Raw genomic sequence first — 25883 nt, 5'->3', positions numbered from 1 at the left:
AAGTTGCGCTGCTTTATGTTCGCTTGTTAAAACTATTAATTGTTTTTGAGCATCGGTCTCTGTTCCGCTCGCGAACCCAAACATTACCGTCGCAACGCCCCGATGCACCCCTTCGTCCCTTCCCACAGTAATGTTACGATAAAAATTACAATCTCATTAAAGACAGTCCAAATGGTCTCGTGTTTGCACTCATTTTGATCGGGATAAGCTCCACAACTCATTCGTATTAACAATATTATTCTGATTAAAAACATAAAAGCATAAATTGCCAATAACGCACGATTCTCCATCTGCTTACATTGTATGTCGTTTGGCATACAGAGTTAGCCTTCCAGACGTAAGACTTTCAGACGTAAAACGGACGTCTTTAAGACGTCGCGTGCTATCTGGGTCAAGATGTCACGTGGAACATACTTCACAACAAAGACAGATAACACTGTCCAACAAAATTAAACTTTTTTCGAGTTTTGCAATACCTGTTGGGTGAATCTTATACACTTTGTCATCCTAAAACCGAATCTGAAAGTAGAATTGCTCCATCACGCAACGTTTTCGAAAAATTTTGGTTTTTGTAAAAATGCCCGATTTTGATACGAAACGACGTGTTACGCAAAAACTAAATACGCGAGAAAGTTCAAATTTGAGTCAAGGGATAGAGGGGACTCTCCTCTACATATTCATATAGTCAATTATATTTTTATGTACTTCCTAATAGTTGTAAATGGTTGTTAAAGTTTGAAAATGTGCCGACGCGGGTACTTTGTACGCTCTATTTTTGTATTTATGTGAAAAATCCTTTATCTAGCAGGAATTTACTATACAGGAATGCATTCTACAGACATTTCTGGTAAAGAAACCATTCACGAAAAGTATTTAGTTCCCTGAATGTACGAGAAGGATCAGAAAATGTTAATTGACAGCGTGTGCGCGACGCGTTCGCGCCAGACGGCCATTGCAGCCTTTTCGCGACTCGCCAGGGCCGTCGCTATGCGTAGTCGACGTTGGTACCACTCAAGTATGTCTTTGCTTACTATGCTTAATTAAATACATTTTTTTTTGTCTTTTTGGGTGCCAATCATTACAAAAGATTATAAAAATACGAGTTATATTCACATTTCATTGTGGAAATGCTTAATAAAGAAAATTGAATACAAAAACTTACCTATTTCTGATGTAAACAAATTAAAAATGTTTCCGCCTTGCTTGACGTTTGTTCCTGGTATCCCGATTTTCAATAATAAGTGTCCAGCAGTAATCAGCAAGCATCCGCACATAAGTCTTTTCCTTTGTAACGTTTTTCCATTGTTGAAATATCTTGATGAAAGATTAATGCTGGAATTGTATTCCTTGTTTTGATTTTAAAATAATTTCGTCATGAATATAACAAAAACAGTCCGGCTGATTTATACACTTCCGCGAGATTTTATCGATTTAATATAGAGCGATCTATGTCTTAATTATGTACTTCGATCAATAAAATCGATAAAAATAGTCCCATTTACATAGTCTTTGGACTTATTTTAATCGGAAGAATCTTGAATGTCCATTGGTATTACAATTATAAAGATAAGACAACAATTACTGAAAATAAAATTTTCCAGTCACCGCATTGCTGCGGTCAATTTTCTTTATTAAGCATTTCCACAATGAAATGTGAATACAACTCGTAGTTTTATAATCTTTTGTAATGATTGGCACCCAAAAAGACAAAAAAAATGTATTTAATTAAGCATAGTAAGCAAAAAGACATACTTGAGTGGTACCAACGTGGACTACGCATAGCGACGGCCCTGGCGAGTCGCGAAAAGGCTGCAATGGCCGTCTGGCGCGAACGCGTCGCGCACACGCTGTCAATTAACATTTTCTGATCCTTCTCGTACATTAAGGGAACCAAATACTTTTCGTGAATGGTTTCTTTACCAGAAATGTCTGTAGAATGCATTCCTGTATAGTAAATTCCTGCTAGATAAAGGATTTTTCACATAAATACAAAAATAGAGCGTACAAAGTACCCGCGTCGGCACATTTTCAAACTTTAACAACCATTTACAACTATTAGGAAGTACATAAAAATATAATTGACTATATGAATATGTAGAGGAGAGTCCCCTCTATCCCTTGACTCAAATTTGAACTTTCTCGCGTATTTAGTTTTTGCGTAACACGTCGTTTCGTATCAAAATCGGGCATTTTTACAAAAACCAAAATTTTTCGAAAACGTTGCGTGATGGAGCAATTCTACTTTCAGATTCGGTTTTAGGATGACAAAGTGTATAAGAATCACCCAACAGGTATTGCAAAATTTTTTTGGTGTTGGACAGTGTAATCATAGTGGTGTAAGTCCAAATTCTGAAAATTTGAGTTAATATTGTTTTTCGAACCTTAAAGGCATCATTTATTTACAAACAGAGTTCTTTCGTCATTAAACTAGTAGAACGAACCACTTGGAACAATTTGGAAAAAAGGGATTTGCTATATCTACTGAAGTGTATCCCATCTATTTATCACCCCCTTTTTTTAACTCAATTAAAACCGCTGAAGATGTACGAAATCGTGGTGCTTTTTCTGATGACGAAACGGAAGGATATAATGAACTAATCTGCTTTCCTTAAATACAAAATACATTTTTGAACAAGGAATTCATACAAAAACTTCCATTTTTTATGAATGTTAGTGTACTCATTATTGTGGGGTCCTTGTCTCGAGGATCCTACGAACTGTAGATCTTAAGGAGTGCGTGTCCATATTATCGGTATGAATGAGTGTGTGCTTGTAAAGATCGTTTTCGGGGATTGAGATGCAGGGCAGAGCGTTGTGAGTCGTGAGAACGTGAGGAGTCGTGCGAGAGGTCGAGTTTAGAATCTAAATAGTGAGCGAGCGAGTTTATTCTATATCATTTTGTTTTTTTTTTATTTTCCTCTGTCATTATATATTCTTGTTTTTACTTTCGTCTTGGAAAGAATCAATCCCCATTTACCTAAAATCCCTACAAACATGGGGGCTCGTCCGGTTTTACGAAAATTCGTATAGGTTTGGATAGGTTTGGTTTTTTCGCGAGGAAAAGTGATAACTAGACTGCGGAAGTTTATGCACGATAAATATGTAACATGCATGTGACATTTATGCACGAAAAATATGCAAAATATGCAAAGTATATAGGTATATATAAAATGTAGTATAATAAGCAATATATTAGTATGTTACAGAATATTCACGCGTATTGTTCGCGTGAAAATAATTACAAGAATTTTTCCAAATTTAATATTGTTAATTGCTGGTGTTTGTCTGTCAAAATTAATTTATACGCGGAGAATGACCGCTCTACGTCACACGAAGTAATCGGTGCGTATTTAAATTTACGCCCTCGTTATTTAAAATGCTTGAAATCTTCGATAATGTAGAAAACCCTACATTCTTTTCTAAAGTAGTATGTATTACATTTTTTTCTCATTTTTTCACCGCAATCACCAGGAATATTTTTTAAATGTATTATACTACTCATATATATTCCGATTGATTCATTTAACGTTAAACCTATAGTTTCTAGTTTCCGTATTGTTGGTGGCAAAACAAGTGCGTTTACTGAAGGCAACTTATCTGGTGACGGATAAAACGATGAGGCTGGTTATTTCGTCGCGTTTGAAAGGAAAAGCGTTCAAGTGGTTTCACTCAAAACCCGAATGCATCGCGATGAAGATCAAGGAACTTTTGAAAGGTTTACGAGAAATGTTTTACTATGAGCCAAACAGGATCCATTTACTTGGAGACGAGACGAAGCATTTAGCCAATACATGCACGAGAAAGTGATCATGGCAAATCGTCTTGACATGAGCGACAGAGACGTCGTGGACTACATTATTGAGGGAATTCCAGATTTCACGTTAAGAAACATTGCCCGCCATCTTGTTGGAGGCGTTCGAGGGGGTGTCGACGTATGGGAAATTCTTGTCGACGACGTATGCATCATATGCGAGGGCTAAGGAAAATTCGTTTCAACCACGGAGGGTAGAGGAGAGGACATTTCGACCATGGAGGACCGAGGAGAAGACGTTTCAACCACCGAGGGAAGAAGAAAGGATGCACCGCCAACTGAGATCCGATGACAGAGCGCATGGACCGTTGCGAGTGGAAGAGAGACCATTGCGACCACCGAGGGAGAACGAGAGGTTTACATCACCAAGAGTCGAGAGATACGAGAAAAGGGAAGTACCCAGAAATGTCGTTCGCTTCAATTTCGTAGTGGCGAATTGTCCGAAGAAAGATGATGTGAGGAACATTTGTAATATTTCACAGTATAACGAGAAATAAAGTTTTGCGGAATTGGATCCCTGAGTAATAAGACTACATATAGGCCAATTCAACGTACGAATAAAAATCGATGGTAATGAAAATCCAATCAATATCTGTGTAATAGCCGATGGATTAATAAAGGCCTGCGCTCACGCGAGCTTCGATCTGTGCCGGCGGCCGCGACTCTTCGCGGCTCTTTCCTTCCCATACGCTGTCCTTCTCTGTGTTCGAAACTTTTATCGCTTGTTACACAAGTAAATATCATCGGAATTATATCATATTTGGTTTCATTTTAATCAGAAAAATACCACGAATATGTTGGTAAAAGTTTCATAAACAAATAACGAAAAATAAAGAAGTTTTGTAATTGGATTAGTAGTGGTCTTCTGATCTCACACCGATATAGCCGACAATGTGTGGCACACTCCTCGGCGACGACGGCTCTCGAGCTTTGCTGTCCGCTTCTCCGTGCAACATTATATCGGAGACGGATATTCCTTCCGTTTGAACGTCAGTCACGTTTGTATGTCAGAAATGTATTTAAATTATAATTAATTTATTATAATGTATTATAATTAAAATAGTTGCTTGTAGTCCTCTTTAAACCTAGAGCTCATTTAATTGTATACAGAGAATCCGGGATACACGTCGCCGAAACTTCTGAGTTAGCCGTCGCGGAATTATCCCCACCACCGCGGGGTATACCCCGTAAGGGGCCAAGAAGTTCGAGAGCCGCCGACGAATGTGAACATAACACGGGTCGGTCGGATATGTCGGTATCAGACCAGGAGACCACCACTAATCCAATAAGAAAACTTCTTTACTTTTCATTATTTTTTTATGGGACTTTCACCAATATATGCGTGGCATTTTTCGAATGAAAATGATACCAAATATGATATAATTCCGACGATATTTACTTGTGTAACATTACTTGATAGTCGATTTTGTTAATGTTTACAAATCAATTCGTGTTTAGCAATTCGAGTCCCCGGGTACTCGAGTATTTCATGAGATCTTACATCTGGTTACAAGAGCTATTATTTCCTGAGCCGCCGCGCCGCCCTGTATGCTTCATTCAAGTAGTCGTCTCATGAGATACCCGGATAGTTTTGCTCTACCTTGGTGTCCTATGGGTGCTCGGATAGCCGGGTATCTCACATACCCGGTTAAAGGTACTAGCTCTAGTTTATAGACCGCGTCGAATTGTAAGTGGTGATGACTATCTCTGTCCTTTTCTACGTTCGGCACTGCATCAAAGAATAGTGTTCCGACGACGACAAGACCCGGGCTGCTGACATAAAACGCGGATTCACTGTAATTCTATATGAGCGCCCTATACCTTGGAAATTAAAAGCGTAGAAATTGCAGATTGACTAGCGAGTCACTAAAATGGTCTAACGCTAGATGGTGGCATCTGATAAAAATCCGCTGCTAGCAGGCTCTGCTTCCAGCAGAGATTACGCTTAGTTGCGGAAACAAATGGGAAGACTAACCGCGGTCTTGTTGTGCAAACGTTGGTCCAATTTACTGGCATTTTGCTTACTGGGTAGTACCATTTAATAGGAATGTGCAATGATAATTCAAGTTTCAGGCAGATTGTACTATTAGTAAAGTCAATATTTTTGTACCCACCGCCTTTACGTATGATTTTCATTGTCGCTATTGGATTTCTATAGTATCCTTTCATCATGTTGACTGTTTTAACACAGAGTTCACCCTGCTGATATGGACCTAGAGTTTTCCCCGTCAGGGTATCAATGATCTTGATTTCACAGTTAGGGCCGACTATTCCACAAGAACCGCTGGTACCACCTAGCGATTGTATTGCAACCATTCCGAACGTTTCTGTCATACCTAGAACAAAAGTTTATTTATTATTACACAACTCCATTCTTACACGATCTTGATTTAACTTGTTCTAAACAAAAATCCAAATCACTTTTAACACGATTTGCTTCAATCTATTGGAGTTCATAAAGCGTCGATTGAAAGATGTCCGTTTGAATGCATTTCCAATAAAAATATTGCTATTCACGAAATATTCTAAAACTTCGCATTCACATGAGAAATACCGTTTTTGTAAATACCTATAGGGTGATTCAGCTAAGTCTGCTACCTAAATTACTTGTAACCTATGGAGAAAATGGTTGAACCGAAAGTTTTATGGTTTCGGACGAAGGTGTGCGCTGCATAAAAAAGAGGTTGGTGGGAGAAGCAGGCATTTGAGGGGCCTCTACCAAGTAGCAAGTGAATATTTAAACGGGAATTATTGGCGCATGCAGCTGTAAGTTATGTTGTAGCGCAAAATTGCGAAGCCTTCAATCAAAATCAATGTTTCATGATGTCTGTCATTTGTTTTGACACATCTTTCAATTTTTAGGTTTTTTAGGATTTATTTCAGTTGAATATCATTGTAAAAGTAACATGAAAAAAAGAGAGTTTGAAGAACGATAATTCCAATAATTTTAAGGTCACGCATATAGAGAAAGCAAAACTTCGCAGCCAAGGGATTCTACCTATAAGTTTAAAGTGCAGCAACGAAATTATTGAAAAATCCAGAAACTATCTGAACACTCAAAATAAAAATTAGAAGTAATACTTTTAATTTATTGTTTAATTTAATCTAGTTTTTTGATAATAAATGTTGCGTTCTATATTTATTTTCTTTTGCAATTATTATTATGAGACAAATTAAATTCATCAACTGCTACTATTATTATGGGGCAGATAGAGTAGTTTACATGTAATTTAGGTGAAATATTTAATTGGATTACACTGTACATGTGTATACATTGCAATATAAGTATTGTATGCAATGCTTACCATAAACTTGTATCACTGCTATATCTGGTAAATGTTTCTTCAACGCATCATGAGATTCTTGTTTCAAAGTAGCACCACCAATCATGAGGACTTTTAGGTTTGAAAGATCATAGTTCGACAAGCCCTCGTACCTAATAAATCGATTGCCCATACTGGTGCCCATCATTAACCACGAAACCTATGGCACAATAATTAATAAATTAGAAATCAGTTAATGCGATGAAATTAAGCGGCACTTGAAGTGTGAGAACATTTTTTTAAAAAATTCCACGATCTACGTTTTAATAAAACCGATTAGAAAGTTTCCGAATTCTTTTGATCCCTGGTAGATAGTACGTTCAAATAGCAAAATGTTTGGTGACTCGAACATTCAGACAAATGAAGTTTTGGCATAGTAGAAGTCCTGCTGAAATACTAAAACAATAATTGAATAAGTGTCCAGTATTGTTTACATTGTCTACACGTGTTTCGTGTAGTTTACACGAAGATATAAATAGAATAGGTTACTCGATGCAGCAGTGAAAGAATTGGGCAGTGTAACATTCTACAGTATTATCTCTGTAACTGTCGACAAAGTCTCTATCGTAACTGTAAAAATTTTATCCCCACCACTGGAGCAATCTTCCTAGGAACCAGTCAAGCTGTAAACACGCTTGACGACCAAGCCAGCGACGGGTCGAGTATCGGCGAGACTCACACTAATGCAAGCGAAGTAAAAGATTACAACGTTTCTAATTGTGATATTTTTTAAAATGAAATTTTTACCATCGTATTCGTCTCGTTTTCCTATTTAAAATGACATCAAACACGATAAAGTGAATTCCCGTTGTAAGTCAATACCAGCTTCGCGGTTGGGAGTCATTGGAACTACCCACACCACCGCGAGGTATGTATACCCCGCTCTCGAGCTTCGCTGTCCGTTTCTACGTGCAACATTGTATCGGAGAAAGACATTTTCTCAGCCAGAAAATATAGTCATTTTAAAATATAGTCATAGGTTTATGACTTAGAGACGGATAGTGACTCTTGGGTTTCCAGTATGCACTGTGTATTTCAGATGCAACGTTCGGCGAGAACTTCAGATTTCGTCCAATTGTCACTCGCCAGAACCGCGCAACTGACTTATGGCGAGATTTCACTGTATGCAGTGGTTACTCCATGTATGTCCCAAAAGCCTAACAGATAAAAGTTCCATAACTATCCCCCTTACACAAGTAAATATCATCGGAATCATATCATAATATCATATATTATATATTATATATTATATATCATATATTATATCATATTTGGTATTATTTTTGTGGCGACCGTCGTCCGCCGACACTTCGGCGAAAGAAAAACATACGAAGGCACGCAGCCTCGCGCACGGCGATCGTCGCCCGCCGAAACTTCGGCGAAGGGAAAATATACAAAGGCACGCAGCCTCGCGCACGGCGACCAACGATCGGCGATGCAACATTGTATGTCGGTACCCGCGCCGTGGAGTCGCCGAATTCCTTCGCCGAAGATCAGTTCGTCACGAGACGCTCATCAAGACACGATATTGTGTGGTGATTTACATCCTGACTACCTCGTCTACCGATCCCACATTTTCATTAGAAAAATACCACGAATATGTTGGTGAAAGTCCCACAAAAAATAATGAAATATAAAGAAGTTTTGTTATTGGATTAAGTTATCTCCTGGTCTCACACCGATATTCCCGACCCGAATTTTGTTACACCCCTCGGCGACCGAGGTCTTTCGAGCTTCGCTATCCTTTTCTACGTTTGGCAGTGTATAAAAGAATGATATTCTCCCAGACTTCTCTTGTCCCGGGCAGACTCGTGTTACCTGTATTTTGGACATGCATCGAGTAGGGAATATTTACGATTCCAGCAGTATTCCTGGGCAACCGAGGCCTCTAGATCTTCGCTGTCCTTTTCTCTATATTGATATTCGGCGTGGATCAAAGAATAGTGTCTCCTATCCGATATATGTCCCCCGCCAGACCCATGTTGTCGACATTGATCGAGTAACCACTGTAGTTGTGATCATAATTACTCGTGTAGTAAGTGGAAAAGAAAGAGAAGCAGGGAGTCGAAGCGTCGAATCTCAGCCTCTCTTTCTTTTTCAATCACTATCCTTGTCTATGTTCGGCACACTTCAAAGAATATAGCACCTCTACTAGAATTGTCGCTCGGCAGATCCGACGATATGACAGTTACGGAAATACTACTGTAATTATACCATAAAATCACCAGTGCCATTGTTGAATACTAACAGCTTCGCCGAAATAATTCGTACTTCACATTGGCACTCATTATACGTAAAAATCCATTTTGGAAAATTTCTAACGTACATCCTTCTTCTAGACACTTATTTAATTAATCAAGCACCTTGTATTTTTCCAAAATCTCGCACGTTCTCTGCGGCTGGAATTCCCGGGGGATTATTTTCGTGAGATTTCTTGCGATAGATACGAAGTTCAAACACAATCCACTAATCCAACATAAAGAACTGAACCACAGTGGTGTATCCTTGGTCAGTGTCAGTTTTGAAGCTTCTAATGTCTCGAGGAACGTTTTATGAGATAGTTCCACGCCCTTCGGTAAACCCGTAGTACCGGAAGAGAACAGTATAAACGCTGTGTCATTGAGGTCGTTGATTATCTGACACCGGAAGCTAGCCACCTCGGATTTACTATGACCTTGTAGAACATCCGAGAAGGATGCAGTGCCGGGAAATTCGCCGAATGTGACAACCTTCGCCCCCAAATCTTCGATTTTCGCTGCATGCAGAATAATCCTCACCGATTTCTCATTTGCGAAAATCACTTTCGGCTCTGTTATTCTCATGAAATGACACGCAAGATCTACAAAGCAAAACAAGATCTATAAAAGATCTGTAAAAAGATCTGTAAAAGATCTGTAAAAAGATCTGTAAAAGATCTGTAAAAAGATCTGTAAAGACATTAATTACGTACTCCATACTATGGCCATTACGTACAATTAGACGATATAACGTTTAACGACTCACTGAAGTAAAGAACAGTAGTGTCTATTGAACACATGATGAATTTCAAAACTTAATAGCATTTTTCACATTTTCTGGTGTTTTATGGGCGTTTGTGTTATTCTATTTTAGATAATTAAAAAAAAAGGAAACATATTGTTTTAGTATAGGCCAATTCAGATTACTCTTTTTAAACATACTGTGCACCTGTGTATGTAAATCTGTATAAAGATTTTCTAAATGTAAAAACAAATTTATTTAATCTACTTAATTAATTATTTATATATTAATTTACCCATGAGGTACTATTGTCAATGCGTTTTTTTTTTGTTAGTGGTATCTCCTTTAGGCCTATTCCACTGCATCGCATGATAATTTTTAGTATTCATAATTTCAAGTCTTCTTTCTTGCCAAGCAGATCTAAACGTGCGCGAAAATCTAGTTTTCTTAAATGTCAGTAAAATTTTGACGACGACATTTTGACGTAATTATGAACTTCTCCAAATTATCATGCGACGCAATGGAATAGGCCTACAAGAGATACCACTGACAAAAAGACACATTGACAATAGTATTTACCTTATGAGTGATGTAAAAATCTTTTGATACGAGAATTGCCCTAATGCGCCACCTGCAGTTCATATGGTACGGGCCTGAAATGGCTTGAGAACTTGGACCGTCGCGGGGAGCGAAACGCGCGGCCGAGACAAGGGGCCAAGGGGGCCAGTTAATTCTTATGCCTGACATACATAGTGCAATAATGTTAAGTGTAGTCCGATTCTTACTAATATTGATCTCGTCATCCCAAGGAGTCATTATTGCTCCGATGAAAACGGCGGCGATGCACGGAATCAAGCTATCGAGGTGATTGTGTGTTGAAATTGCAACAATATCTCCTTTCCTCACTCCTTCTTTTTTCAACCAGAGAGCGCATTTCACCGATCGATCTAGCATATTCGCGTATGTATCTTCTTTTCCTGTGTTGGCATCCACCTGTAACACTCGATCAGAGTTGTACAAAATTACAATTGAATTATTCCATAAATTTTAATTACAAAATACAGTAGAACTCCGTTTATGTCAACGAAGTTTCAGCTGAATGCCCGATTTTATTGATATCTTAATTCTTTGAATTCTTATAGACATTTAAATTTAATTTTCTTTAGCGAAATATATATATATCATTTATTGATTCCCCTCGGGGTTACAATTTTAATTACATCTCCCGCTTTCGCTCGCTCTTACCCTAATCTTAACCTTAAACTTATCCTAACTTACCCTAACTTAACTAAACTTATCCTAAAACACGTCATAGAGAGAGAGAGAGAGCGATCTTAAGGCTCGTACAGACCTGAACATATCGACGAACATTGCGCCGAACGGCGCGCCGAACAGCGAACGAAACGCAAAATCGACATTCATTTCGGCGATCCGAACGGCGCGATCTTGTGTTTCGGTCGCTGTTCGGCGCGGCGTTCGGCGCAATGTTCGTCGAAATGTTTAGGTTTGTGCGAGGCTCACCCGTTTGCGTTCGTGCGCGCGGTCGATCCATCGCTTGTCGGTTTTTCGACATACATCAAAGGCCTCGTACAAACCTGAACGTTTCGACGAACATTGCGCCGAACATCGCGCCGAACATCGCGCCAAACGGCGCGCTGAACAGCGTCCGAAACGCAAAATCGCGCCGAAATGAATGTCGACTTTGCGTTTCGTTCGCTGTTCGGCGCAATGTTCGTCGAAATGTTCAGGTCTGTACGCTGCTTTACACTAATATCCGCCGCGTTATTATTTTTCCCTCTCCCACACACACATGCTTCTCTGCTCTCCCCCCTCCCTACACCTCACCCATCCTTCCCCCGCCTCCTGGACCTCCTCTTCCGGCTGATCTCTGTTTTACTCCATTCTCCTATGCTTTCTCTCCTTATACTTCCTCTCCCATACCTCTTCCATTCATCCACCTTCCTCATCCATTCCTCTCCTTCTCCTTCATCCCCTAATACTTCCCCCACCAACCCCTGCCAACCTCTCCCCTCATCCCCTTCCATACACACTTCCCACACGTGCTCCCACGTTTCCTCCTCCCACCCACAGACCCTACATACTTTCTTCTCCTCCTCCAACCAATACTTTCCACCTCTCATCTCGTTTCCCAACTTGTACCTGGCCACCCTTTGCCACCTGCTCTCTCCCCACCCCTTCTTCAGATACCCTGGTACCCCCTCTCCCTTCACCCTCCCGTACCACATGTTGTACCTTGCTCTTCCTATCTTTTCCCATCTCTTCCCCTGTTGCTTCTTCTTTTTCCTTTTCACTATCTCCTCACTCACTGCCTCTATCCTCTCCTCCAACATCTCCTCTGCCTCCTCCGCTGTCCAGCGGGTTTAAATTAATAATATTAGGTATTAAATTAATAATATAAATATGCAATGATAAAACATAATGAGATTAAAAAAAAGTGCGTTAGTCGACAGGAACCCTGGTCGTCCGGCTGAAAACTTGGCACGCTACCGTCGTGCCACACCGACTCTTGGTATAGGCCAGAAAAAATACGGCATTACATAGGAAATAATGAAAGCTTAATCGTCAATATCTCGAAAACTATTGGGTATCTGCCCCTATAATGGTATATATTCGTGAACAGGAGAACGAGATCTATAAGTGTGCAAAGTTTCAACCGAATCGGTGTAAGACTCTAAGAATCTTGTAAGACGGTGAAAATATTTCCGTTACAATATACCATCCTATCTGAAATACTCGATCAAGATTCAAATAGTAGATACATGGGGCATTCCATATAGAGTATTGTATTCATTTTCGAAATAAATTATTTGAGATTATATTGAGTATATCTCTACTGTAACTATCCGAAAGGTGTCTATCGTAATTGTCAAAATTTTATCCCCACCACTGATAAACACGCTCAAGCAAATCAAGCGGTAAACACGCTCGATGACCGAGCGAGGAGTCGAGTATTGGCGAGACTCACACTAATGCAAGCGAAGTAAAAGATTGCAACGTTTCTAATTTTGATTCTTTTTTATAAAACTTTTACCATCGTATTCGTGTCACTTCCTATTTAACACCAACATAACACCAAACGCGATATAGTTATGATCAAAATTACTTGTGTAATAAGTGATTAAAGTTTTGGGCGTGAAAAAGGATAGTAAACGGAAAAGAAAGAGAAACAGAGACTCGAAGCGTCGAATCTTAGCCCCTCGTGCTTTCTCAATCGCAATCCTTCTCTACGTTCAGCACAGTACAAAGAACTGCACCTCTACTAGAACTGTCGCTCGGCAGACCCGACGATACGTCAGTTACGGAAATACTACTGTACTGAGATGGAATGCGAAAGGAATTCGCAAAGGAACCGTCTGATTGGGCAGGCAAACACAGTTGAGTCACGCGCATTCTCGCTATTCGCTGAGAAGATTACCAGGACTAATAAATACTAACTGTTGTCTTGCAAGTAATACAGACAAGTTTTATTTTGTATAAAACTGAGCAGTCTACATCAGGGCCCGCTCTAGGGGGGGGGACAACCCGGGCATTTGCCCGGGGCGCCAAAATTTAGGGGCGCCATTTTGGCATTGGCTGTAAGAGTGAGAAAAATATTGATGTTTTAAATATTCAATGAATCCTTGCCAGACAGTTTTGCTAAAAAAAAAAAAACAAAAAAGGTCATTTTGTTCAGCGCGGTGCTTAGTGCTTAAAAAGGGGCGGCAATTTGTTTTTTTGCCCGGGGCGTCGTAACCGCTAGAGCGGGCCCTGTCTACATATACCTAATATTACAGAGTTGGGCAGTATCCGATGAAAAAATTATTTGAATGGCTTTCGGATACAAATTCTCTGTTGTTTTGTTTCTATTCGAAGTCGGATGAATCGCGAGAAGTTATTTGTATCTTGATTCGTCGAGCGTCTGGTTTTGAGATTTGTATTCGACCTGCCTCCGGATGATTTTCTGGCTATCTTCAGGATTTATTCGGATGGTCGGATACAACGCCACCATTTATTCGACGGATTTATTTGTAGATACTCGGCGTCGCCGAGTATCCGAACGATTTTAGGCGTCGAATAAAAATAAATTTCAGAATGTATTCGAACGCAGATGTCGCGGCGAAATTGATTCGTAACTTTTATTCGTTATTCGAAGGTCGACTTGGCCAGACGATTTATTTGAGGATTTATTCGTGACGAGTATTTGGCAGAGATGAAAATGAAATGTATCTTTTATTCGAAATTGTATTCGAAGTTCGGATAGCCGACTTTTTTATCCGACGTTGCCAAGCCATAATACGTAAATACGTAACACGGTACAGTGAATACCATTAATAATCGAACACTTTTTATCGTTTAAACTTTAAACGCTTGTTTACATAAATAAATTTTTATTATTTAAACAATTGTTTAAACAAATAAATTTTTACTATTGAAACAAACCTTTACACCAGTACATTTTTACTAGTTAAACGCTAGTTTACACAAATAAATTTTTATTATTTAAACAATTGTTTAAACCAGTACATTTTTATTACTTAAAGGATTGATTAAATAAACACATTTTTATTACTTAAACAATTTACGTCACGTTTTGCAATGAGTAAAAGTCTTTATAATAAAAGGAAATGTCATTGGGTTTCACCGTTGGTACTCTGCTGGATGTTAAGTTATTAAGACAATTTTATAAAGAACTCTTTAGATTATGTATTATGTACAGGTACACGTACATAAATAGGCATTGCATGCAATGGCATTTTTCTGTCTACGGTTCTGAATTACCGACTCTGTAGAACATGCTTTGGTGCGGCAGCGGACTCTATCGAAATGGAACAGTCAGCTAGTGAAATAAAATTCGTTGATGAACTTCGAAGGAAACGTTTCAATACTGGCACCGTCTAACTTGTCGGATTTGTGGCGTGTTTAGACTTGTTTTCATCAGCAAACTATTTGCAATCGATTAATAATGTTCCCATGGCAGAATTATGAATTGTAACAAACATTTTATTGTTATTAATAAGTGATGGTGAAACGCTTACATTGTTGTCTCCAGGCGACACATGACTTGAGCAACATTGTAACCAGTAGCGTATTGGCGTTTACCAACTAAATCTAATATTATTTCTTATTAACGTTACCATAATGATATCATTACCTACCGATTGAAAATGTTTTCCTGAACAAAATAAGCCCAAACACGGTACAAATCGGATAATAATATCATCGGGTTGTGCTGCCTTTTTCTTGCGCCTTCGGCCACGCGGTCGTGTTTGCATGCTGTCCTTTTCTATCTACGTTCGCCGCAGTTGAAGCGGCTACAAATATATGCACATACATAGGAATGATACCTCAATACTTTTAAAACATTAAAAAAATATTGTTAAAATCACATGAATAAACCATATAAGAAATTGAAAAAATAAAGATGATGTATGGAAAAAAAACTTTTCCACCGACGGGATTCGAACCCCAGTCTATCCCGCTCCGTAGTCTGACGCCTAAACCGATGTGCCAACCGGCTTAAAACATTTCTTAGGTCAAACACTTACTTGTTTCAATGTAACAATGTTTAAAATGACTGAATATATATCTGCGGTAAAACCAACAAGTGTAACTTTCCTCCTAATAGCAGAAACGGCGAAAAAATTCGGTTTTTCTTGTTTTTGACAAGGACTTCCCACAACAAAAAATCTAAAAAAAAATTGACGACACTGCCTGTTATGGTACTTTATCGGGACACTAAACAGCAAAATAGCATGTTTTCATATTTTTGAGAAATGTACATTTTTCCGATTTTTTTGAGGTTTTTCATTTTTTACGACCACAGTTTGCAAGAAAACAAACAAACAATCAGACAAAATCTGAAGAAATTCTCAAAAATCTGTCTTAGGATCCAAAATATGCCACATTTTTTCAGAATTTTAGGAAGCATCAGAGTGTGGGAAATGCGCGGAAAAGCGCGAAATCTAATTTACTCTGTAACTACCCTCACGGGCAAGATAGAGGGTTGAAATTTTGCTCAGAGGGGTTTTTCTGGGTCAGCTTCCGAATGGTTCATTAATCATTGAAAAACCTCTAAGGGCAGTTTTGACCATCTTAATCGGCTAGGCCCTTTGAACAAAATCCCACAGCAGTACTCGAAAATGTGCCCGATTTCGCGTGGAATGACCTCGGTACACAAATGACTGATGCATGAAGCTTGAAGTCCATAATGAAGAAGCGCGGAATAAAATATAGCAGGCCGCCGAAAATTATCGGAAAGTAGTAAAAAATATCACCTCGCAATTCTAATTACGGATCAGACAGGATGTCAGTATCAGTCAACGTTCGAAAGGATAATATCATATAAGGGAGAAAAGACCGTTGCCGGATCGCGCCTCCAACGGCCCTTCCTTCCGGTGGCGGCGTCTTCTTGTCTCGGCCGGGGCTGGTTCCTTCGGGACACCGGCTCCGAGCGGGACACGAAGACTCCGGGAGCTGTGGGTGGACCGAGCTGGGGCTCGGGAAGCCCAATCCGAAGGCTCCAGGGATGGGGACACCGGGCGGGTCCCTCCGCCCGGGGTCTTATAGCGTAGGCAGTGGGGGAGGTTAACCCCTCCCCCGGGGCATGATGATAGCTGGGAGGTGTCCTGTTGAGTACTCGCGTGATCCAGGCACCTCCCGTGTAGCTTAGGTGGGCGTGAGGTTTTAGTGGGTAGTCTCCGGGGGTTCATCCCCCGGGGAGAATCCCACATAACCCCGGCTTCCCCCAGGGAGTCGGGGTATGTACAAAACATTTCCTCACGATAAAAAAAAAAAAAAAAAGGGAGAAAAGACCGCACTTGTTCAAGAAAAGGTAGATGAACTTATGTCACATCACCCAAACGTAATAGTAACTTGTTCGAAATCCGGAAAATCACAGAAAATTTATAAAATTTAATATATAATTATTATATAAATAATAATATATAATAATAGTAAATAATCCTGTTGTTAGTAAATAAGTGCATGTTATTTATAATTCAGAATGCAATTTTATGCGTGTTAATCGATTGAAAATATAAATACATAATGATAAAACATAATAAAATTTTTGAAAAATGCGTTAGTAGGCAGGATTTGAACCCTGGTCGTCGGGTGAAAGCTTGGCACGCTACCGTCGCGCCACACCAATTTTTGTAGTCTAGAACAAATACGGCATGACATAGACGATATATACATTTATATATATATACAATTTGTAATATCGTAATATGAGACATATATAAATATACATATATATAATAATATAAATATAATATTACATTTATGCGCTTCGTGGCATAAAAAGAGTTGCTTTAAATTTCATTTAAATGAGATTTGAATATAATTTTCTTTCTGACAGGAAGTAAATTCCGGCTCATTTTCAAGAAGTCCTGGTAATATGTATAAAATTATTATAATGTTAAGAATAAACTGATTCAATTTAATATAAATCAAATGATTTCCTTAGCTTTTGCATGCACGTGACCGCCATTCGAGTTTCATTTCAGAGATATTAGCGAAAAACTGCAGAGGTAATGTGACAACAAGTCCTGCGTATATCTACGCGCCCGTGGCAATGCATGTGTTAGCATGTGTTGGTCGGCTGAATTGGGCTCATGAGGCAGGAATCAGTTTCACGAAACGCTTGTACATTTACGGGTTTGACGACATGGCAACAGTGAGGCGATGGATGATATGTGGCAACCATGTCTAGTCGCAAGCTTTCTCTCTCAATTTTCGTTTCTCTCTTCTGCTCCTACTCAAGTCGGCATTGCATATATTCTTTTTTACCGATATCTCGTAGACGCGACCACCGACGAGATATATATAAAGACTGCCAGCCTTACGGGAGAACGTGTCGCTCGAAAAATACGGTGTTTTCTACTGCCCTCTAGGATAGATTTTGGCTGGAGTAAGAAACAGAAGGCCAACGACGGTATTTCGTCGGTGCAGAAGACCACTAAGGAAATTCTAGTCGGTGAGAAGGTGATTCATCACGGACCCATATCGATTATCAAATGTAATATTCTCCGACCAGAGTTGGGCAAAATATTTATCTAAATAAAAATTTCTAATAACGAATAAAAGATAAAAAAATTTTTATTTCCTTATTCGAAGGTTCGAATAAAAAAAGTATCTTTATTCGACGAGTATCGAATAAATAATTTTATCCGACGAGAATTTATCCGACGAATAAAAATGATTTTTTTTATTCAAAGCGGATTTATTCGAACTTCGAATAATTTTTTCATCTTTTATCTGTATTTTCTATTCGAAGGCTTCTAATAAATCTTCGAATTACTTTTACCGAGCGCCGAGATTCAAAGACCCAGCGACGACAAACGACATACAATGTAAGCGGATGGAGAATCGCGCATGAATGAAAGTTTAAACTTTTAGATTTATCAATATATCCTCATAAAATTGTGACGATCGAATGGAGGGAATTTTTCGGATGAAAATGTGGTCAAATTCGAGTGTAATCGAACAAGTTTCATTGATACGCAATGTTACGATAAAAATTACAATTTCATTAAAGACAGTCCAAATGACGTCGTGTTTGGACTCATTTTCGTCGGGATAAGCTCTAAAAGTCATTCGTATTAACAATATTGTTCTGATTAAAAACATAAAAGCATAAATTGCTAATAATGCTCGATCCTCCATCCGTTTACATTGTATGCCGTTTGACAGTCGCTTGGTCTTCGACGTTCGGCGCTCGTCGGTCCTCGTCGGGCGTCGTCGCCGTTTATTCGTCGAGCTGGTAAAAGTTATCAGAAGATTTATTCGAAGCCTTCGAATAAAAGATACAGATAAAAGATGAAAAAATTATTCAAAGTTCGAATAAATTCGCTTCGAATAAAAAAAAGTAACTTTTTTCGTCGGATAAATTCTCGTCGAATAAAATTATTTATTCGATACTCGTCGAATAAAGATACTTTTTTTATTCGAACCTTGGAATAAGGAAATAAAAATTTTTTTATCTTTTATTCGTTATTCGAAATTTTTATTTAGATAAATATTTTGCCCAACTCTGCCATAAGTAACCTATAGCACACCAAAATCACTGGCATTCAAACGGAGAGAATATCCGTCTCCGATATAATGTTGCACGGAGAAGCAGACAGCGAAACTCGAGAACCGCCGTCGCCGAGGAGTGGGCCACACATTGTCGGCTATATCGGTGTGAGACCAGAAGACCACTGCTAATCCAATTACAAAACAAACATAACCAACTGAAACTGAAACTGAAACCAACATATTCGTGGCATTTTTCTGATTAAAATGAAACCAAATATGATATAATTCCGATGATATTTACTTGTGTAATGAACAATTGAAGTTTCGGACGCGAAGAAGGACAGCGTATGAAAAGAAAGAGACGCGGAGAGTCCTTCTCGCCTCGAGTTGGACTGCTCGCATTTCGCCGCTGTGCACAGTGCGGACAAATTGCCGTATTTCGGGCAAAAATCTAGATGTGGTTACTAATGTATATGTATTGACAATTACTCACAGAAAATGAAATTTAACAATACAATTATTGATTATACATAAAGTTTGTTGCTTATAAAATATAAAAAATATAAAATGTAAAGAAACAATACTATAAGGTATAAAAAATAGCAAACAATACAATTATAATTAAAACTTAAAATGACTTAGACACTTTTCAAAACTTTTTTATTTAAATTCGCAATAAAAATTTAAAATATGTGTCTTTTCCTCTATGTTAGTGATACACAAACTGAAAATTTCATCGAAATCGGTTGACGGATAAAACAACAACGTGCATTGCAAGATATAAGAATCTGTGTATCTGTGCGTTTGTACAAATAGCATTAATACTGCCTCCAAATAGCATTATATGGATAAGAGCCCTCGAAAGTTAGTTTCATTACTTAACACTTTTATTTCGTTACTACCTCTACGTGAATAATTGCAGTCAATGCAGTCGAGCATTAGAAGTGGTATTATCGATTAAATAAGTAAAAAATTAGTTTTCTGTTTTTTACTACGGATCACAATAAGAACGATTGAATTTTGTCAATACTTGAATATAGTATTTATTCTTTTTTTTTTATTCTATAACTATTGCAGCAGGGCCGGCAGGAATTTGACCTTGACTGTCACGCCAATTCTCGAACGGTCCTCGAACGGTCAGTAGGGAAAACTCATTGTGGAATGGTTAAAATTTTTTTTGTGGAACTACGTCGCGTCACCGACGAGATATACGTTATATACGTTATATACGTTATATTTATTGTATAATATAATAAAACATCGCTAACATTTAGCATTCTCAATATACTAAACTGCTTGATAATATCGATGTGCTGATCTTCCCGCTGTAACTCGCATCATGTCATTTTACGCCTGATTTTATTTCGAGCCGCTCTCTTCGATGCGAGCCGCTCGCTTCGTGCGAGTACTCGACTCGGCTCGAAAAGCGAGTCCCGACTCGACTCGACCCGAGCTTGGCTGCAGGCCTACTGTGTATATATTATTTCTAAGAAATAGGTACCCCGATGTATATACAGGGATTAGGGTTTTTATTTATTCCAAGAAATACTGTTGTTTATAAATATTTTGTATCAATCTATGGTTTTTTTGCCGGACATCTACTTACGTACACTGTAATTATATGCAGCAAACTCGAAATGCTTGCGATGTAAACAATATCTTCCAGTATCTCGTGAACTCTGTGCGTAGTTAGATGTCGTAGAATATGAAAGTAATGAGCAAGGGAAAGAATATCACACCAGACAACGGCAATTAGTGCAGCATCTTCGCAAGAAAGGAATGTCATATCGGAAAATTGCTTCTGAACGTGAGATATCCGTTATGGCTTGCTATCAAGCTATAAGGTATATTAAACAACATGGAACATTAAAAATCTGATAAAAAAACTGATCGAAAGATTCATCGTTTATCCGAGACTGACCGTTTTAAAACCACAGTTGACATACACAAGGAAATATTAGCAAATTCGGAAATAAACATTAGTGTAAGGACTGTGCAACGAAGGTTAACGGAGATTCACCTGAATGGACGCATTGCTAGGGAAAAACCTTTAATATCCGAAAAGAATCGTCGAGCTAGGATTGCATTCGCGAAAGAACACATTAACTGGGCACCGCAACAATGATCAACAGTAATTTTTACGGACGAATCTAAGTTTAATCGCTTTGGATCTGACGGGAAAGTATATGTTAGATGCCGAGTAGGAGAAGAATTTAAGAAAAATTGCATAAAACCGACGGTGAAGGATCCGTGCTGGTTCGGGGTTCCATGACTATAAACGGTACGGGTCCGATTCATCGAATAACAGGTATCATGGATAGATTTATATATTTGGATATTGTTAAAAATGTGTTACTTCCATTTGTCGAAGAACGTATGCCAGAAAATTATATCTATCAAGCGTGATGGAAGTTGTAGTTGGAAATTGTAGCGGAGCAACGCGAAGTATGTGGAATATAACTTTTATTAAAGATATAGAATTGCGCAGGATAAACACGTGTGTCCACCTCGACTGTCGAATAGAGAAGAACCGTACGTTTCCGTACACTCTACGAATCACGCGTTACAATAGTCACGTGATTACGTACGACTTATAATATCATTTAAGAGATATCGCGATTAGACCTGTTCCAACAAAGCGGATAATGATCTGAAACACACTGCGGGGGTCGTTAAAATGTTTTTAAGCTGTCAGAATATTAATGTAATGAAACGGCCGGCGCAATCACCGGACTTAAACCGTATAGAAATGTTATGCATTGACGTAGACAAACATGTAAGAAACAAAAATCTGGGAACATTGAAGAATTGTACACAATAATGAAAGAAACATGAAAGTCAATACCTATTAGTCGGTGTATCCGACTTATTGAATCGATGCCATGTAGGTGTGCAGCAGTTCTTAGAAATAAAGGCTTATGTATGTAAGTATCAAAAAGCTATAAAAATACAAATATTTTACTATGTACGTAAGTACGTGACCATGGATAACTAGACCTCTGAACAAAAAAATCTGAATGACTCTTTATTGTTTTTACTGTTATTACTGTTATTACTGTTTCAGTTACATTAGCGATGGGCACGGATGCCTGCCGCAGGCAAAACGTTTCTTCCACCAACATCTCCCGGCCACGGCGGGACGTACGAGGGAAGAGACGAAGGCACAAGGCACCGCAGTTCGGCGAAGATGCGAGCTGCATGAAAGAGACATTGGTGGGGAAAGCACACAGCTCCTATCGTGCTCATCGCTGATTTACATAAAGGCTGAGGTTCCGTAAATCTGTCAAATCAGATTGAGCCCAAATTTTGCACATAGCCTCATTCTGCATTAAAAACATGTTTCCCAAAAGAATTTTTGGCGACTCGAAAATAATTTTCTATTATATTAGTATCATTTTCTCCCTTACGTGGTCAGAAACTTTCCTTCGGCAGTACATGTTTGAGTGGAGCTACAAGTATACTATGATAAAGGCACTTAAGTTTGTGTGGTATTAATGATAAGATAGTTTCAAGGTGTATGAAAATAGCAAAACAGAAAAGAGTTATTTTAATACGATACTTCCGACGTAATAACCAAAGTTCAACAGGCCGATGTGATTTTCTAAATGAGACACTTGAAACTTCAAAGTCCCAAGATGTAATGATATAATCATTATCAGCCATCTAGTCGGGTTACACTTACCTCGCCGACAATCATTTCATCGTCAGCGTGTTTCGCTGACACCAAGTTTCGCCAACAATATTTACATTCATGTTGTGGACTTGAACCCTCCAATGATAAAAAACTTTAAATAAATACCAGTACACAGTGGATCAATTGTTCATTATTTAAAAAAATAATTATATACTATTATATATATACTATTAAGCACGAGGAAGGTACTTGTATGCTCAACGAATGTCACACCGAGAGTGAGTGCCGAAGAAGAACCAATACGTATTTAGCTAGCTTGTTGATGGTTGTTATAATAAAATCTGTTATCCAAAGCTACGCTGTCGCATCCCGCTTCTATAGAAATTTAGGCGAGAAAGAAAGAGAGAAAGAAAAGATAATTTTTGTATATAGAAGCAGACCTTCATAAGATAAAGATGAAAACAACAGAGGAGACTTCATCCCTCGGCCGGGGCGGGGACCTATGGGTCCCCTTCTTCTGACCGTTGAGGAGAGTCACCGGCGCCGCGCCCAGCCGAGCGGCGTCCGTGTGGGTGACCCGCGCGGTGCCCCACTACATAGTTTAGGTATTTTTTGGAAGAAGCTTTAGTTCCCCCGGGGTGGCGTTGCTGGGGAGGGGGGCGGCGAGTTGTCTTTGACATCGAGTCCCTCGCCGCCTTCCGTTAGGTCAGGAAGGTCACCGTGGTGGAGTTACTGGGAATACCTTCGGGGGAGCCCCACATTCCCCCCCCCCAGGGAGAGCATGAAAAAATACATTTCCCTCACGATAAAAAAAAGGAGAAGGGCGGGGAATCCCTAACGAACGATTACCACCACGTCAAAAAGAAAAAAGGTTTTTCGAGAAGCAGGGACACGGGCTCCGCCCTTCCCCCGCCCTAAAACACGAGTTCGGTCAATTAAAAAGGGCGGAATGCACTGTATTTAGTGTTTGTAATTTTTTGAAAGAGAGAAAGAAAAAGTTTTTCAGGACCTTCTCAACATATTTCGAGCCTATCAATATCTGTGAGGAGTCCCATTTTCTAGATATTTACCGAAGAAAGTTTTTACATTTTCGATGGAAATATAAAAGAATAAGTTTTTATTTGAAAAACTTCAAGGTAACATTTTGAAATATCATCATGACTAAACTGCAAATTTTATGCACTTATAGCAAAAGTGGGTAGGTGCAACTTAAAATAGTAGGAAGAGTTCAACTAATTTGCGGATCGCAATCGATTATTTTTATCGTGTTAAAATTATCGAGGTAAAAATGAAATGCCTATTTGGCTCCAGTCTCTTGCTATATTGACGCAGACAATTTCTATTCTGCATAAAAACCCGCAGTCTAAGGGTAACATTGACGCGAGACAGTTTACACAATCAAATCGAAGAGTATGATACTTAACACTAAACCTACCACAGTCAAAATGACCGGTTTTCTATTTCACAATATTTGAAATTATAAAAACGTTTTCATTGGAAATTACTGAATTGACTTCTCTATTTAAGCGCATACATATAATGAAAATGGTTTAAGTTTAATTCAATCCTTTCGCTTCTATGAGATCTCTCACTTTTATATGTTTTGTGCTTGGTAGGTTTAGTGTTAAACTATTCACTAATCATACCTGTCCTATAAAACTCGGATTTTTCTTCATCGTATCGTATAAGAGGTCTCCACTGGATCTATACTTGGAATTGAGCACCACCTTTTTCCCTATGAGCACATTGTTTTCGATAGTGAATTCCTTCTTAGATGGCTTCTGCGGGCAACAATATCGGCAAGCATTATTCAAAGAACATTCTTTAATAAATAATTAGAATATCGTCTTTCTGGTTGTGATCACCGGCAAACGGATGTCTTACATTTTCTTCCGTAGGGACTACCATGTTGATCTTCGACGGGAGGAAAAGCACACAACTGACACTCCACGCGGTTTCTCAACCTTGACGGTTTGCAATGATAACTGTTACGTCCACGTCTTTTTGTAAGCCACAGATCGCCCTCCTCCTCCCTCTACATCCCCCTCCCCCATGCGCAATGGCAAACAGTGCAGTGCCAATGGGTTGATTGATAGAACCAGACTACATGCACGAAAGTATTCGAACGCTCTTTAAAACAGTATAACTTTTTAAAAATCGGATCAAACGACCTGACTTTTTTGAGCAATTAGAAAAATTACCAAAAGGTGTAGAGGTGTTAGAGATTTACCAAATAACGTGCAAAAGATTTTGAAAAAATTGCAATTGGTAGGAGTTACATGAGAAAATAAAAAAGGCACTCTTTAAAACTTTTTTATTTGCGCCTGTAAAGAAAATTGAAAATATACATTTTTTAAATTTATATTAGTTATACACATGTTACAAATTTCATCGAAATCAATTAACATACACACGAGCTACGAGTAGTTGAAAGTGGTGAAATTGTAGTTTTTCACAACTTTTGGTCGGTTTCTGCTTAACATTCACAGATTCTTACATCTTTTGATACGTGTCGTTTTTTTTCTGCGTCAACCGACTTCAATGAAACTTTTTCAATGAAAGGTCAATGAAATCTACGAAACACGTATTTCAAAGTTTTATTACGAGCTCAAATAAAAAGTTTTGGAAAGTCCCTTTTTTATTTTCTCGTTGCAATGTTTTCATAATCTTTTTCCCACGTCATTTGGTAAACTAATTCTTCTCACTGCTCGAAAAAGAGTCAGGTGGTTGGTCCCATTTTAAAAAAGTTGTACTGTTTTGAAGGGCGTTCCAATACTTTCGTGACTCACTTTACATATATAGATATCATGCGACGTCTTAAAGACGTCTTTTTTACGTCCATTTTACGTTTGAAAGTCTTGCGTCCTTAAAAGACGTCTTTTTCGAAACGTCTTTTTCGAGACTAAATAACTTGAATTTCTTGGAGATGTTATGATAGTGGCTATTTTACTGTGAAATGACTAAAATACTGTTTCTTAATTTTGTTATTACTTGAAATGACAAAAAAAGTAAATTTCATTTTATACAAACACGTGGATTAGGTACGTGGTACTATACTGTTATAAATAAATATATTGTACTGTATATATTAGTGTATGTCTACTCGTATGTCTAC

The 25883-nt window shown here is 38.6% G+C and overlaps 1 protein-coding gene across 2 annotated transcripts in view; it reads right to left on the bottom strand.

The window, feature by feature from the left end:
* Positions 1–24763, bottom strand: part of LOC143354970 (luciferin 4-monooxygenase) — a 37736-nt gene extending 12973 nt beyond the window's left edge. The window contains exons 1-6 of one of the 2 annotated variants that reach the window (XM_076789384.1): positions 24653–24763; positions 24415–24549; positions 10899–11106; positions 9498–9973; positions 7117–7294; positions 5926–6147 (exon numbers count right to left, since the gene is read on the bottom strand). In XM_076789384.1, coding sequence (XP_076645499.1) covers positions 5926–6147; positions 7117–7294; positions 9498–9973; positions 10899–11106; positions 24415–24549; positions 24653–24676 — 1243 coding nt within the window. In that variant the 5' untranslated portion in view covers positions 24677–24763. Of the gene's footprint in view, positions 1–5925; positions 6148–7116; positions 7295–9497; positions 9974–10898; positions 11115–24414; positions 24550–24652 lie in introns of those variants that run through there. The other variant, XM_076789385.1, reaches the window with a different exon arrangement.
* Between the last annotated feature and the right edge of the window lie 1120 nt (positions 24764–25883).

This window comes from Halictus rubicundus, chromosome 6 (genome assembly GCF_050948215.1).
Source record: "Halictus rubicundus isolate RS-2024b chromosome 6, iyHalRubi1_principal, whole genome shotgun sequence".
Lineage (NCBI taxonomy): Eukaryota > Metazoa > Arthropoda > Insecta > Hymenoptera > Halictidae > Halictus > Halictus rubicundus.
The sequence above is the reverse complement of the archived record's forward strand: the minus strand, read 5'-3'. Positions and strand labels throughout refer to the sequence as shown.